Source organism: Ictidomys tridecemlineatus, chromosome 16 (genome assembly GCF_052094955.1).
Source record: "Ictidomys tridecemlineatus isolate mIctTri1 chromosome 16, mIctTri1.hap1, whole genome shotgun sequence".
Taxonomy (NCBI): Eukaryota; Metazoa; Chordata; class Mammalia; order Rodentia; family Sciuridae; genus Ictidomys; species Ictidomys tridecemlineatus.
The window spans coordinates 30,222,212-30,237,572 of record NC_135492.1 but is presented as its reverse complement, the minus strand read 5'-3'; the positions used below and the strand labels follow the sequence as shown (position 1 = coordinate 30,237,572).

Below are 15,361 nucleotides of genomic sequence, written 5' to 3'. Positions count from 1 at the left end.
CTAATATTTCAGAAGTATAATATGCTGAAGTTAATATTCAGGCTTTGAAAAAGGTGTATGTTTATTAACCAGACCTAGCCAAACTGCTGGTCTCATAATCCCTAAAGTAACTACTTTAAATATTATTTCTTGCTTATTCAATTTTGGCCTTTGTGGCTATGTCTTAAAACTTACAATGTATGGATTTTCTTAATGTTTGACTTAAATTGCATCCAACTTCTTTCATGGTCAGATAAGTGCTAATGGAAGGATGAGAACTAAGTAATGATGTTCTAAAAGACAATGTAATGAATAATGTGAGTGAGCCCTTTGCCCTATGGTTTATGGAGAGGCCTAAATGCCATGGCAATGAAAATGTGTGTTATTATGGCCAAAAACAATGTGTCCCAATAAAATTGGGAAAAGATTAAAAATCTTCTGATGAGTGTTTGGCAAGGTAATAATAATCCAGATTATTATGTTGACTGTTATGAAGATAATATGTTCTCTACTAACTCTTTTTGTGTTTCAATAGCAGATTGTGATGACCTTGGGCCAAGAGCCAAGTGACTGAAAGAAAATTTCCCAGTTACATTCCTTTTTTTTATATTAAGAAAGGGGGAATATGTGGGAGGCCAACCTTATGGGTGACTGAGTTATACTCCCCAGCTGGGTGCTGAGGCGCTCAGTCACAGAAATGGGTGTGTCTTGCTACAGCCCCATAGGTGAAGCTATGCTCACCTGTTCATTTGTAATATAACCCTTTGCCCTGTTTAGGATAGAATCTTCCATGGAAGTGCCTTGTGTGTGTCCCCTCCTCTTACTGTGCCCTTGGGTGTGGCCTACCCAGGTGTCAGTCAATCTGCTGACAGTGGACATCATGAAGATAGACTCAGCCCCCTGAAACCTGACCCCTTGCCTCATTTGAATAGCTTCTCCTCAATAAAAGGGGTCAGCGCATGCTCTCTCTCTCTCTCTTTCTGCGGTCCTTTAAGGTCAGAGGTGCTGTCACAGCAACCCCAAAGAAAAAGGTATCTGTGTCTCTTGTGTGGTTATTTCATGCAGCCCAGTTAGCCCAGTTTACCTAAAGTGACCCCTGAGCCTTTTAGTCACGAGAAAAGAAACCCGGGACTCACCCATTGTTGGTGGGACTGCAGATTGGTACAACCACTCTGGAAAGCAGTATGGAGATTCCTTAGAAAACTTGAAATGGAAGCACCATTTGACCCAGCTATGCCACTTCTCGATTTATATTCAAAGGATTTAAGATCAGCACACTACAGTGACTCAGCCACAAAAATATTTCTAGCAACTCAATTCACAATAGCTCAACTATGCAATCAGCCTAGTTGTCCCCCACACACATACACACACACGGAGATTGAGGAGGGAAAAAATAAAAGCCTATTGGATTAGGTAAAGGAAAATTTTGGAAAGGGAGGGGAATGGGATAGGAAAGAGAGTAAACTGAATGGAACACATTTTTATGTTCATATATAACTATAGACCAGGGTAACTCCACATCATGTACAACTAAAAGACTAGGATCCTAATCAGAATAAGTTACACTTTATGTATGTATAATGTGTCCAAATATACTCTAGTGTCATTGAACACAGAGAAATGCAAATACTAAAATTACTCAAATTATCAGGACAAAAAAACAAGAGGGAATTTTGGGGATCTTGAGAGAGGAAAGATGTCTTAGAATCATACTGAAGATTCAATCAGAAACCACTTTTAAAAATTTTTTATTTTTTATTTTATTTTCTCGGTATGGAGGATTGAACCTATGGGCACTTAACCACTGATCCACATGCCCTTCTTTATATTTTATTTAGAGACAAGATCTCACTGAGTTGCTTCAGGCCTCACTAAGTTGCCAAGGCTGGTTTGAAACTCGCTGTCCTCCTGTGCCAGCCTCCTGAGCTGCTGGGATGACAGGCATGAACCACTACACCAGCAAGAACAGAAAATTTGATAAAGAGTACCTCATCAAATTGATAAGAATTTTCTCTTCAAACACCATAAAGAATGTGAAAACAGTCTCTAGACTGAAGCATTCCAAAATCTATGCATACATCAATATAACATGATTTTACTAATGAATGTTTTCCAAAGGTTATTGATATGTCCTGTGCAAATACCCCCATCTCTGAAATCTGGGGGATCTTAGAGTGTGTCTCCACTTGCTGCTCAGGTGACACAATCTGAGGCTAAAAGGGACCCTAAGAACTCTACAGCCGCGTGTTCCTGCAAGAGCCCGGCAGAGGGCGCCCTTCCCACACACTCCACCCTTCTCCTGCAGGATTTTTTTAATTGGAGGAGGAATGATGGGGTCTGACTCTCCGTGGTTTGTGGAGAGCCTGAAGCGTCATGTCAAATGACAATGTCTATGTTACCATTGCTAAGTGCAAGGCTTCCCAATAAAATCGAGAAAAGATGAAGAATCTTCTGGTGAGTGTTTGGCAGAATAATAACAACAACAACAACAACAACAACAACAACAACAACCTGGATCTTCCAAGTTGGTTATGTCCTAGAGATAGTATGTTTTCTACTAATGCCTTCTGTGTTTCAATAGTAGATCATGATGACCTCGGACCAAGAATCCAGGGACTGAAAGATACAGTTTCCCAATCGCCTTCAAATATTAAGGAAGAGGAAATATGTGGGGAGCCACTCTGAATGACGCCCCCGGTTTCCAGTCCTGAAGCAAGAGGCTCTGACCGATCACTACATCAATCCCTGAAACTATCTCTCTCATTCTTTCTTGTTCTCTCTTTCTGTGAACCCTTAAGGTCAGAGGAGACATCATAGAACACAAAGGAAAAGGTATCAGGAAGCCAGGAGGGAGATCTGGGGCAAAGATGGGACTAGTTTGCTCATTACATTTCCTGATCTGGGTCTCAGGTGCGTAGAGTTGGACATTGTTTTTATTTATTTATTTTTCTGATTACCTCTACCTTTGGATAGGATCACTCAGTCAATTCTCATATAATGTCACTGTTAATGTCGTTAGTTTTATATCTGCCCTTTTACATTCTATTTTCTTATGTCTTTTTGGAGGAAGGGTGGGGACTGGGGATTGCATGCAGGGGCACTCAACTACTGAGCCCAATCCCCAGCCCTATTTTGTATTTTATTTAGAGAAAGGGTCTCGCCAAATTGCTTAGGACCTTACCATGGCTGAGGCTGGCTTTGAACTCACGTTCCTCCTGCCTCAGCCTCACAAGCTGCTGTGACTTGAAGTGTGCCCCGTCATGCTCAGCCCTCTGAACTACATGCCCTGAACTTCATCTCTATTGCAAGTTTTATTTTAAGACAGAGTGAAGCTAAATTGCAGAGGCTGGTCTATCAGGTTACTGATCTATTTTTGTTGTTGTTGTTTGTTTTGTTTTGCTGTTTGTTAATGAAGGTTTCTGATTTTTTTTTATTTTAGAGAGAATGAACTCATTATAGAGCTGGGACCTCCTGAGAAACTGAGGCAGTGACAAGACCTCCTTGAACCCTTGATTTTTGCAATCACATCAGAATGTTTTCAGACATGTTGCCCTGTAACAGGCATGAACTTCTTGAAGAGAAAGGGGACATTCTCAAGGGCGAGAGAGGGTCCTCTCAGACAGCAGAGAGACCCTGTGCCTCTTCTGCACTCTAGTTTTATTGGAGTCTGTAAGAAGTTTCCAGAGAGTCCTGCCCAGGTTCACTTTTGGACTTTTGACAGCAGGGTGACATCATACTTTCAAGTCTCGAGGGTCATGGCAACTCTATGTCACCTTGGCCCATGCTGAGCCATTCTAATTAGATTCTTATCCAAAGAATTATCCTTTCTTCCAAAATCTGGTCTGTGGAAAGAGTCACAAAGTCTGTCCCCGCATGGTCACTTGGGTTCCTCTTACGGGGGTTTCCTGCCTGCATTTCTCATGCAGATCACAGGCAGTTGGCTGAGGAATGTGATATCTCCTTTCCACTTGGGCCAGGCAGAGTTGCAGGTAAATTGCTTTTTGGAAATCATTCATTTGCAGGTCAGCACAGCGAGCCCATTTTACAGGATTATTCTCTTAACCGTCTATTCCCGCCATTCTTGCCTGTGTCCCCTAAAAGACTAAGAGAAACAGGTACAGAAAAAGCACAGCTTTTGCTGACAGTGTGACAGGATGGAACATCTGGGCGAGTAGGCAAGTTGCAGTAAGCATTCTATCCTCTAGTTCACAAGGGTCCCCACTTCCCATCCTAGTTCCTCTTTGGCAGAGTACTATGGGGTGCACCAACTACCATATCTTCACCTGGGTTTCCCTGTGTCCCCCTGGGCTGTTTAAAGAAGCATGCTGCAGGGCAGAGTGGCCCATGCCTGAATTCCCAGTGGATTGGAGGTTAATGCAGGAAAACTGCAAGCTGGAAGCCAGCCTCTGCAGCTTAGGGAGGCCCTAAGCCACTTAGCCAGACCCTGTGTCAAAGTCAAAAAGATCTGGAAGTTTGGCTCAGTGGTTAGGGAGCGCTCAGTTAAATCCCTGGTATCAAAACCCCCACATATTTTCATATAAAGCAATACACCCTTAGTTGTCCCCAACTCTCTTTGTCCTTTTGTGCCAGGAAAGTCTTCTTGGATTGAGTGCATGTTGGACCTAGTCACTTTTGACTTTACGTAAATCAACACTGTTTCTTTCTCTCTTGGTCAGGGTGACCCCTCCCCTACCTGCTGTGTGGGTCCAGGGTGGTTCAGGTGCATGGACTTGGGATCTGCCACATGGACAGTCTGGGGCTGTACACATGACTCTCCATTTTGCTCTACTTGCCCTCAGGCTGCCTTTCTTATGTCTCAATTGTACATTTAAAGCAAAATACTATATTCTCATACTCAGCCATGTTTGGTATTTGATTTAGAGTCAGGCTCTCATTGAGTTGCTTAGCACCTCATTTTTGCTGATGGCTAGATTCAAACTAGCAATCCTCCTGTCTCAGCCTCCTGAGCCTCTGGGATTACAAACATGAACAACCATGCTTGGCCTCACCCTCTGATTTGTCAACTTCTTCATTGTATTGATAGTAGGTTGGAGTCACCATCTGAAGTTATTCTCTCAGGCCCATTACAGTTATGCTCACACCCACCTTCTTTGAACCAAAATAAAAGGGATGCTCAGTGGCACAGTCCCCCTGCCCTCGATTCAATCTCTACCATGGGGGACAATAAAGGCACCTGGAATTCAATTCTCAGCCCTGGGCAGCTATGTGTCCACTTTTCCACACCTGTGGGAATATGACATTTTACACAATAGCCCCCCCTTGGCCTTGGGCAATATTGTTAGGTAGAATGAACTTGGGCTAGTAAGCAGGATGTGATAGACTTTACAAAGCCCAACTTAAGAGTAGAGAATAAAGTTGTACTTAATTTCCAAGAGGGGGATAGACATGACAGGTAGTATTGGCCTCAAGTGGCAATTTTTTATGGTTTATATGCAGGGTTAATGGGCCCAGCTGAGAAGGGTTTTGGTTTCTTTCTGATTTGACTATCAGTTTAAACCCAGGATGCTGAGAGTGCTGGGTCAGCTCCTGGGGGTATGTTGCTTCCTAGGGCTTGTGGCTTTTCTTGAAGACCTTGACATGGAAAGAATACACTGGAGGGGGTCTTTTTACTGACAAAGTGAGGTCAGTCTTTGCAATAGAGTGACATGTGTCAAGGGGGCAAGTGAGTGTGAGCTCACAGACAAGTTATAAGACCACAGATGCCTGAAACTTAAATCCTACAGATAATACTGAATCCTAGATACAAGTTCCTCTATCCATGCATGCCTATGATTACCCTTTCTATAAAATCTCAAATTCCTTCTCAGCATCTGAAGACAGGGTAAGGTCAGGGTTTCCTTGTCTTCCTGGTGTAGCTGCACTGGTCAAAGTTTCTTTCCTGCTTTGCATTATAACCTTTTCTGTTTGGTTTTGGGTGAACACCTGACCAGACCTGTGGGGTCATCAGAGTCACATCTCTGCAGAAGGCTTCCTAACAGTCGAAGTAGAACATCTACACTAAGCCCAAAGCACCCATTTTATTTCCATGGCACATTGCTGCCCTAGAGGATCGCCCTACTTCCTCCCCCACCTTTTCTGCTGGAAATGGAACCTTGAGCATTAGAGCAAACCCCAACTGCTTCCTTTCATAGATCAGGAGCATCCTCAAAGCAACAGAGGCCAGGAGGTGAGAAGAATTACTAAATAGTTTTCATTTTTAGATATTATATATGGGTCATATATATGGTATCTTTAAATAGTGTTTTAAATTTTTGAGACCCGTGTCTTTCTAAGTCACTTGAGGTTGCGCATCAGCTGGGGGAAAATATATATATATATATTTTATAGATATATTATATATATAATATATATTATATATAAAATATATATTTTATATATATATAAAATATAAATATATTATACAAAATACCTGTTTTATATATAGAATATTATATAAAATACATATTTTATATATAAAATATATAATATGTACTATATATTTTATAAAAAATATATATAATATATATTTTATATATACAAAATATATATTAATTATATATATTATATATATAATATATAATAGAATATCGTTCTTTCTTTTTTAAGGTACTGGGGAATGAACCCAATGGAGCTTGACCCCGTCCTCTGAGCTCCATCCCCACCTTTTCATTTTATTTGAAGACAGGATCTCACTGTTTGCAGATGCTGACCTGACCTTAGGCTCCTCCAGCTTCATCCTCCTGGAGAAGCTCTGCTTTGCTTTTGTGTTGAGGTTAAACTCAGGGCCTCGCCATGCTCGGAAATCACTCTATGGCTGAAGCCCAGCTCAGCGCCAGGCGTCACCTCTGTCACAGAGGCTAAGCCAAAGCTTCCCACCTGGATTTGTTCTCAGCACAGCGGGGAAGCTCCTCCTGAAAGGGGCTGGGGCCAAGAATCTGTCACTCTACCTAATTTCAGCCAGTGATTGGATGATGTTAGCTGTTAGTCACGATCCAGAGGCGGGCTTGGAGGCCGTACATCCGGGTTGTTGGGGAGGAGCTGTCCAATCAGTGCGCAGAGGCAGGGGAAAAGCGGGCTTCCGCAACCTCGAGGCCTTTCTTCCTCACCGACTGGGCCACTCCTGCTCCATGCCCCCTGTTCTCTGCTCCTGGGACCCAGGTGACTCTGTGCTGCCCGTGTTTCCGGAGATCTTGGGTGCCCAGAGGTTCCTCCAGAGGACGCCAGGTCACCAGAGAAGCCAAAAATGGTGAGTTCGCTGAAGGTTGGCGGTCAGCACCTGCCTCGGGGCGGCGCGCGTGAGCTGCCGAGTGCCCCGGAGTCCCCGCTGTCGGGTGGCCCTTGGCTCCGTCCCCTGGTTCCCTGGGTTTTGAAGGATGGCTCAGGTCCCTGGTGTCCCCTTTGCTCCCTACCGGTGGCCCGCACTTACTTTTCCCAACATGTAGGAAGCAGGGCCACAAATGCACCTTCCTTCTCCCAGTGGAGCTCAACCCAGTGGAGGTCCTCCAAATTGCAGGTGCCTCTTGCCTTCTAAAATGCCACCTTCCCTCCACCTCACAGCTTGGTCAGACATTCTTCTTCCCACTCGTTTCAAATGGACACCTTCTGGTAAATGTCATTATCGCTTAGTGAAATATTGGAAAGAATCAATCAATCTCCCTTCCCCCCTCCCTTTCCCTTCCCTTCCCTCCTCCCTTCCCTCCTCCCTTCCTCCCTCCGTTCCTCTCTTCCTCCCTCTCTTCCTCCCTCCCTTCCTCCCTTCTTTCCTTCCCCGTGTTTTGGAATCTAGGCTGGCCTCCAACTTGTGACTCTCCTGCTTCAGCCTCCCACGTATCTGAGATTACAGCCCTGTGCCAATGTCCCTGGCAAGAAGAACACTTTTGAAAGCATTTGTTTTCTATTTGTGAATATTATCCTTGAGGGGAAAGAATGCTCACTTAACACTTCCTTGTGTTTGGTCAAAATAACTGCTTTAAAGGGAATAAGAAAAGGAGGTTGTTTATAGATCCCAGGGATATAGAATTCTGGGCTACATCATTAGAGTATAACTGCTCCCTTTTCTGATAGTCCATGATGTAGAGTCACACCAGTCCTATAGTTCGGTAAGCACACAGGGTAATAATAATGTAGGGACAAAGGAGACATGGCACTGAAGAGAGCTGCAGCAAGTATCAGAGGGCAATGCTTTTGCTGTATTCAATCCATCCATCTCCTGAACCCCAAGTTCAGGTGGTTTCAAAATTTTATACCCAGCATGTAAGGGGAGGGGCTCAGAAGTTCACATTGTAATACCGGGACCCCCCAAAAAACTCTCAGACCACACAGTCTCATTCCAGTTAAGCCTTTATTGCTGGCCAGTGGCAGACACTCTGCTCTCGAAAGAATGAGATGGTCAGAGTGGTGCCCCTGCCTTCAATTGGCTCCATATTTAAGCACAAAAACCACAAAAGGGAAGATTGGGGGTTCAGGCAATGTAAGCAATCCTGAAAGTAGTGGTCAATTAGTCTCCAGTTGGTCCCATAGATCATTCTGTGTTCTTGGGGGAATTTTCATGAACAAAAGAATACAAACGGCCTCAGTCATGAGCTTTTTGAGTGTCATGGCTGAGTTCACAAAGCGGAGTCACCAGTCAAGTTGTCACATCACACACATAAAAACAGGTTTTTCTTTCTCTGTTCTGCCCAAGTTAACCCTTCAAGGACAGCACCTGAGGAGGGGAGAGCTTCTTCTCCCCTTTCTTTCCTCCCCCACCAGCTGTTACCATGGAGCCCAGTTGGTGACTTGTCTGTGAAGCCCAGGCAACACAAAAATAGGAAGTTTATCTTCACTTTTTTGTGGACACTCTTTTTTTGACAGTCCTAAAATTAACCATGATGAAGATTTCTGGAGAAACCCATTTAAAATTTTCTGTGAAAAAAGGTATTGCCACTATAATAATGTCTGATTCCTTTACTGTCCTTCCTTCCCAGCTTTTTTCAGTCAGTATGATTTTCAGAAGGAATCTGGCTATGGTGCCTAGCCTGAAAGTTGTGATCCTCCTGCCTCAGCTTCCCAATCTGTTGGGATTAAAGGCATCGACAACCCTAGCTACAGAAAATAGTTCATTTTAACCCAGATATTAATTATCATACTAAGGAACATGGATTCAAGTTACCATGAATGATGTGTGTGACCCTGCTTGGACGAGATTACATCCATCCTTTCTTTCTTTCTTTTTTTTTTCTTTCTTTCTTTCTTTCTTTCTTTCTTTCTTTCTTCTTTATTTTCTTTCTTTCTTTCATTCTTTTTTCTTTCTTTTTTTTTCCTTTGTAATATACCAGGGATTGAACCCAGGGGAACTTAAACCCGGAGCCACATTCTCAGCTCTTTTTATATTGTATTTTCAGACATGATGTCACTAAGTTCCTGATGGTCTCACTAAGTTGCTGAGTCTGACTTTGAATTTAGCAATCCTCTTATCTTAGCCTCTCAAGCTGCTGGGATTACAGTTGTGGGCCACTGTGCCTGTCCTCCATGAACTTTTATAAAAGAAACTGTGTATCACTGCATTAACCAATTGCATTGGTAGGAACATTAGATTAGTGGGGTACAAAAAAAATTTAAAAAAATTTCTTCAGTATGTCTGTTACTGCACTCTGAGCTTTGGTAGATTTTGGAGACGTCTGGTAAGGTCAGTGATATATTCTGAGAAGTTTTGAGATTGTGGTCTGATACAGAAATTAAGATGATTGGCTCTTAAAAGGCTTAAAATAGCCCAAGATAATGTTTGATCTCCATGCAGAACCCTGCCTTTCCACCCTCATGGTGGTCTAGTTAGCCAAAGTCAAGTACTCTGAAGGTTCTTTGATGTAGACGCAACTGTATAGAGAACTTGAGTTCACAGCTGTAAAAGTCTTGTGCTTCTCCTTTTATGTTCCTTAGGTGTAGACACCATGTCAGATTTCTTGGGCAGAGGTTCCCTTTGGACACCTCCCAGAGTCCCATTTCCTCAGCCACTTCCTCTCCTGGAGCTGCCACAGAGTGCCCACAGCTGCCCTGAGCCTTGCAGGGTGAACAGAATTTCAGGCCCTGGGTCAGCTCCTTCTAGAGGGCAGCCTGAGGTGTGGGGTGCAGCCTCTCAGGGAAGCTGCTGGGGGCCCTGGGCTGAGGAATCTTCTGGAAAAGGCCTCATCTAAACAGCTACTTCCTTGGGACCTTGTTTTCCCCAAGCTCTGTTACCATTCCCTGGAGACAGGTGGACAGTCAGCCTGTGGATGCTGGTGCTGAGGGGCCAGGTGAGCAGTGACTCCTGCCCTTTTAGTCTCTCATGGTGTGAAGGAGAAAAACCTCTCCCAGAGCATAAGGACCACCCACCCCAGTGCAGAGCTGTGCAAACCTGAAAAGCCTTATAGACTGGAGTCATGGTCCAGGTGCCTGGGAGTGTGATCCTGAATGCTTTCCATGAGGAAGACCAGGAGGAAGCAGGTCCTGCAGTCAGGGACCTTTCCTGCCCCTTGAGCCTGACACATCTGTGCTCCCTCAGCACCAAAGCTTTCTGTGTATCACTTTGAAATGATGTGCTCACTTATCTGAGGCCCAGGTTTATTTATTCAGAGCCAAATGGGATGGACTATTATTAAAGAGGCAAGAGAGAGGTGGATTAAAGTCCACCTTTTTGTTGTTGTTGTTAAAAATCCCAACTTACAGCCAGCCAGATACAGTGGTGCACACCTGTGATCCTTCCTGCTCCAGAGGCTGAGACAGGAGTGTTGCAAATTTGAGGACAGCCTTAGCAACTTAGCCGGGCCTTATGCAACCTGGTGAGACAGCGTCTCAAAATAAAATATAAAAATGACTGGGGATGTGGCTCAGTAGTAAAATATCTCTGGGTTTAATCTTGGGGGCATCAAAGAAAAAAGAAAAAAAGAAAAAGAAAACATCTAATTATCTAATTACCTTTTGCTACCCCTGAGTATGTATAGAAAGTTTGTAAGATTCAGATTTGTCTTTTCAGTGGTTTCAATTTGAAATCCCACCCTAGATTTCAAAATACCACGTAAGATACAGAGAAACTCTGTCTTGCATTATTGCTGCAGAATTTGAGTCCAATTCTACCAAAAATAGTGGTGGATAAATTTATGAATGTGATGTCATGAAAACTAGTATCTGTCCTTCACAAGGTGATGATTTTGACAAAGGATGACAGTTTTTCACTGTTGTTGTCTGGACTTGGCAGGTTCAGGTTAACTGTGTGGTTTTTTTGTTATCAGGAATGAAACCCAGAGGTGCTTAACCACCAGCCCCTTTTTGATTCTTTGTTTTGAGACAGAGTCTTGCTATATCACCTAGGGCCCCAGACTCCTGAACTGCTGGGGTTACAGGTGTGCACCATCACACCCGTCTTCATTGTAAATTTTAAGGACAATTTTGGCAATACCTTGAATACCCAACTGTAATCATTTAATCACTGAATATCAGTGAAGGAGTAAATGACACCTGTTTTCTGCAAAGGAGAGACCCATGTGTCTAAATAAGGGTGTTGATCCCCTCATCATGTCACCTAATTCCTGTTTCCTCCCAACTGCCTCCTCATAGGGCCACCCCTTTGGGAGCTAGCCTTTTAGCTTATGAAACTTGGGAGTAACATAAATGCTCTCTCTATTCTCTCTGTCATGTACAACATTTTGGCTGGTCTTAGATACAGTTTACTATTTCCAGTTTTTTGAAAAGTATTTTTCTTGTTGCTGTAGTTGGACACAATACCTATTTATTTATTTATATGTGGTGCTGAGGATCAAACCTAGGGCCTCTCATGTGCTAGGCAAGCACTCTACTGCTGAGCCAGAATCCCAACCCTACTATTTCCAATTTTAGATATAGTTTTTCTTAAAGTTCACCTCCAAAATACAGTAAACCGTACCCTAAATTTCACAGAATTTACTGAAATGCTCAGTGTTTTTTCAGAGAGTTTAGATCATGGAAACATTCAGTCTTTTTTGTGAGAAAGTGTAGTGTCTTTCCACCGATTTGTTGTGTTTTTATGCCTCTAATTGTGTGCCTTTTGTATCATAATCATTTTTATCTCTCATTACATGTATTTTACAAAGCTACTCTCCAGCCTAAGAGAATTAGTATTGTAGACTATTGTTTATTTATTTGCTTACTTATTGAGTGCTGGGAATTTATGCCATGGACATGCTCATGCTTAGTTATCTTCCAGAAATAAATTTCAATTTGTGAGCAACTTTCTGGAGGTGGGCAAGTGTTTTACTGTGGAATTAACCTACAGGCACTTGACCGCTGAGCACATCCTCAGCTCTTCTTCTTATTTATTTTTTCTTTTTCTTTTTTTCAATATTTTGTATAGTTGTAGATGGATAGAATACCTTTATTTTATTTATTTTTCTGTGCTGAGGATCATACCCAGTGCCTCACACATGTTAGCAACTGTTCTGCCAGTCAGCTACAGTCCCAGGCCCCCTTTTTATTTTTGGTGAAGACCAATCTCACTAAATTTTTGAGTGTCTTACTATGTTGCTGAGACAGGCTTCAAACTTTTGCCATTTCCCTGCCTTGACCTCCCTAGTGGCTAAAATTACAGGTGCACACCACTACACTAGCAGTTGGAATGAGTTTTAAAGACTTATCATCCAATTTCTTTCCAGAGGAAGATAGTATTGAAAATCAGTTTTCTTGCTTTTGTTCATACTTTTGAAATTTGTAACTATGACTCTTCCTCTTTGCTTTATTTTTTGCATTATGATGAAAAAGGTATTTAGCATATAATATTGTTTCTTTTATATACATTTTTTAAACTTCATGGCTTGGTAGTTTATTTACTTCTTTATTAGATAAACTTTGTTTTTATGAGCAATTTTAGGCTTACATAGTTCATTAGTCAGTGTTCTCTAGAGGAACAGTATCAAGAGGAAGTATGATTATCAAAGGGGATTCATTAGATTGGCCTACTTGACCCGAAGGTGGATGTCCACAGTGGCCATCTGCAGGCTGGAGAGCTTGAGAAGTAGTAGCTGCAGAGTCCCAGAGGCTGAAGCCTCAGAACAAGGGGGTTCAATTGTGCTGCCTTAGTCCAGACCAAAGATTCTGGAATCTCACTAGAGAATCACTGGCAGAGTCCACTTTGGGAGAGTGAAGAATTTTGTCCCACCCAAGACACCGTTCTATTGGATGGTGCTGCCTAGCTTAAGGAGGTTCTCCAGTTTGGCTCACTGTCCCATATGCCAATCATTTGTAGACATACCCTCAAGCTCATTAATCATCGGCATGTTTTAATCCAATCAAGATGACAATTAAATGTGCCATTACACATAGTATCAAATACCCCTTCTCTCCAGCTGATAGTCTCCACTGTTTTCAACATATTGCATTGGTGTAGGGTGTTTGTTAGTTATTAAACCAGCGTTGAACATTTGATAAAGAGAATGGATGAAGCAACATGTTAGGATAAGCCAAAGTTCATCATTTACCTTAGGGCTCCTCGTCTGTGTGATGTGATTGTGTGTTTCACGTCGTATACAAGATAATGTCATACAGAAGAGTTTCACTGCTCTGGGAATTCAGTGTTCCACCTGTTCATCACTCCTCCTCATTCCTTCCTCCCTCTCTGCTCCCTAAGTCCCTGTCACCAATCAGTTCTGCTAGTGCATCTATAATATTGTCTTTTCCAGAATGTTTTTGACTTGGAATCTTACTCCACTTGGCCATTTCAAACTGGCTTCTCTCACTTACCAGTCTGCGTTTAAGAGTGCTGTATCTTTTCAGGCTGCAGAGCTCATTTTTTGGGTGATGCACTTTGGTGTGGTTAAACTTCAGCTTGTCCACTGAGTATTGAAAGGTGCATCTTCCTTGCATCTAGTTTTGGGCAGTTCTAAATATGGCTTCTGTAGTCACTGCAGTGAGGGTTCCTGTGCCCATAATTTTCACATCATTTGCATAGACACCTGGAGTGTGATGACTTAATTTTACATTTTTTTTGCATTTATGATTAAATTTTGCATTTATGATTATGAGCATCATTCATAGTCTTCCTTTTAATATTTTTCTTTCTTTATTTAATTTGGATAATATGATAACTTATACCTCAGAAAGACCTAGGAGTTGTTAACTCAGCTTCTATGTTCTGGAAAAAAAGTAGAAAATTGGTGAAAGAGCCTTGCCTTGCCTTTTGGGGAAGTAATTAGTTACTGAGTCTGTTTTTCTCAGCAGCCATGGGCTCATCTATTTTGTGTATTTCCCCTTGTGTGTAAGTTGTAGGAGATTGTCTCTCTCAAAGAAATGGTCCAGTTTCTGCAAGTTGTCTAATTTGTGTCAAGCACATTTAAAATAATCTTGAAGTCCCAATGCATTGTTGATGATGACACTTTTAATTCTGTTAGTAGGTTTTCAGTCCTTGTTGTTTTTTTCTTTAATATTATTATATATTTTACACTTTTTCTTTTTTTCTTTTTATTTGGCAGTGAGGGTTGAACCCAGTTTCTCCCAAGCACTAGGCAAGCCACAACCCCAGTCCCTGTCCTCTGTATTCTTAGCCTTTTGACAGTTAATCACTGATGCTGATGTTCATGAAGAACTTGATTTTGCAGACTGTGGATTTCCTGATTGTGGTTTCTTCCACACTTTTTCTGTTACCTACCTGTGGTTAATTTAGGTTTACCTTGCTCTTCTTTCTCTGGTTTTCTGAAGTTGCAGTATCATTGGTTGCTTTTAGCTCTTCTTTTCTGAAATGTGTGTTGAATGACTTAGATACCAATACAGCGCCACCTCTGGTGTTCTCTGTGAATTTCCTATGATGGACTCATAAATGCAAGGGTAAATTCAGTGTACATGAGTTGTATGTACAAGGTAATAATAACAGCATAAGTTGTATAAACAAGGTAATGATAACACCTGAAAGATGAAGAAAGTAGTAATTGAGGTGATACAGAACTCTATAATTATGGGGAATAATAATAAAAATTTAATAAAAATAGATACTGTTATATCACTTTGGATATGCCTCTTTCCTCTGCTGTTCATCTGAATTTGATTCTCTCAAATAAGCTTAGGTGGGTAAAGTGCTTTCTGAATTTTTGTTGTCTTTTGTTTTCAAGATTTTGTCAGTAATTAATATGTTACCACAATGTGTCCATTAAAAACAGCTCATATAGAAGAAAACAGAGTAAAACCTCAAAATGAAAACGGTTACTGCGAATTATAAAGTAACAGTGAAAATTTTAAAAAGTCACAGTATATTCACATAAATGTAAGTGGATCCCATAATGAAAACTCAGCGCTTTTTTTTAACAGTAATAAGTTACATTTTATTTCCCTATTTTACAGGCTTTAATTTTGGCTGCTTTATGAATTCCATAAATTATTTATCTTTTTATTCCTAGAAAGCACA

At 41.7% G+C, this 15,361-nt stretch overlaps 1 protein-coding gene across 1 annotated transcript in view; it reads left to right on the top strand.

Annotated features, from left to right (window-relative positions):
• The first annotated feature begins 7,121 nt into the window (after nt 1–7,121).
• The window catches only part of LOC144371281 (uncharacterized), a 38,716-nt gene continuing 30,476 nt past the window's right edge, over nt 7,122–15,361 (top strand). The window contains 1 exon segment of the mRNA XM_078033683.1: nt 7,122–7,228. Coding sequence (XP_077889809.1) covers nt 7,226–7,228 — 3 coding nt within the window. The 5' untranslated portion in view covers nt 7,122–7,225.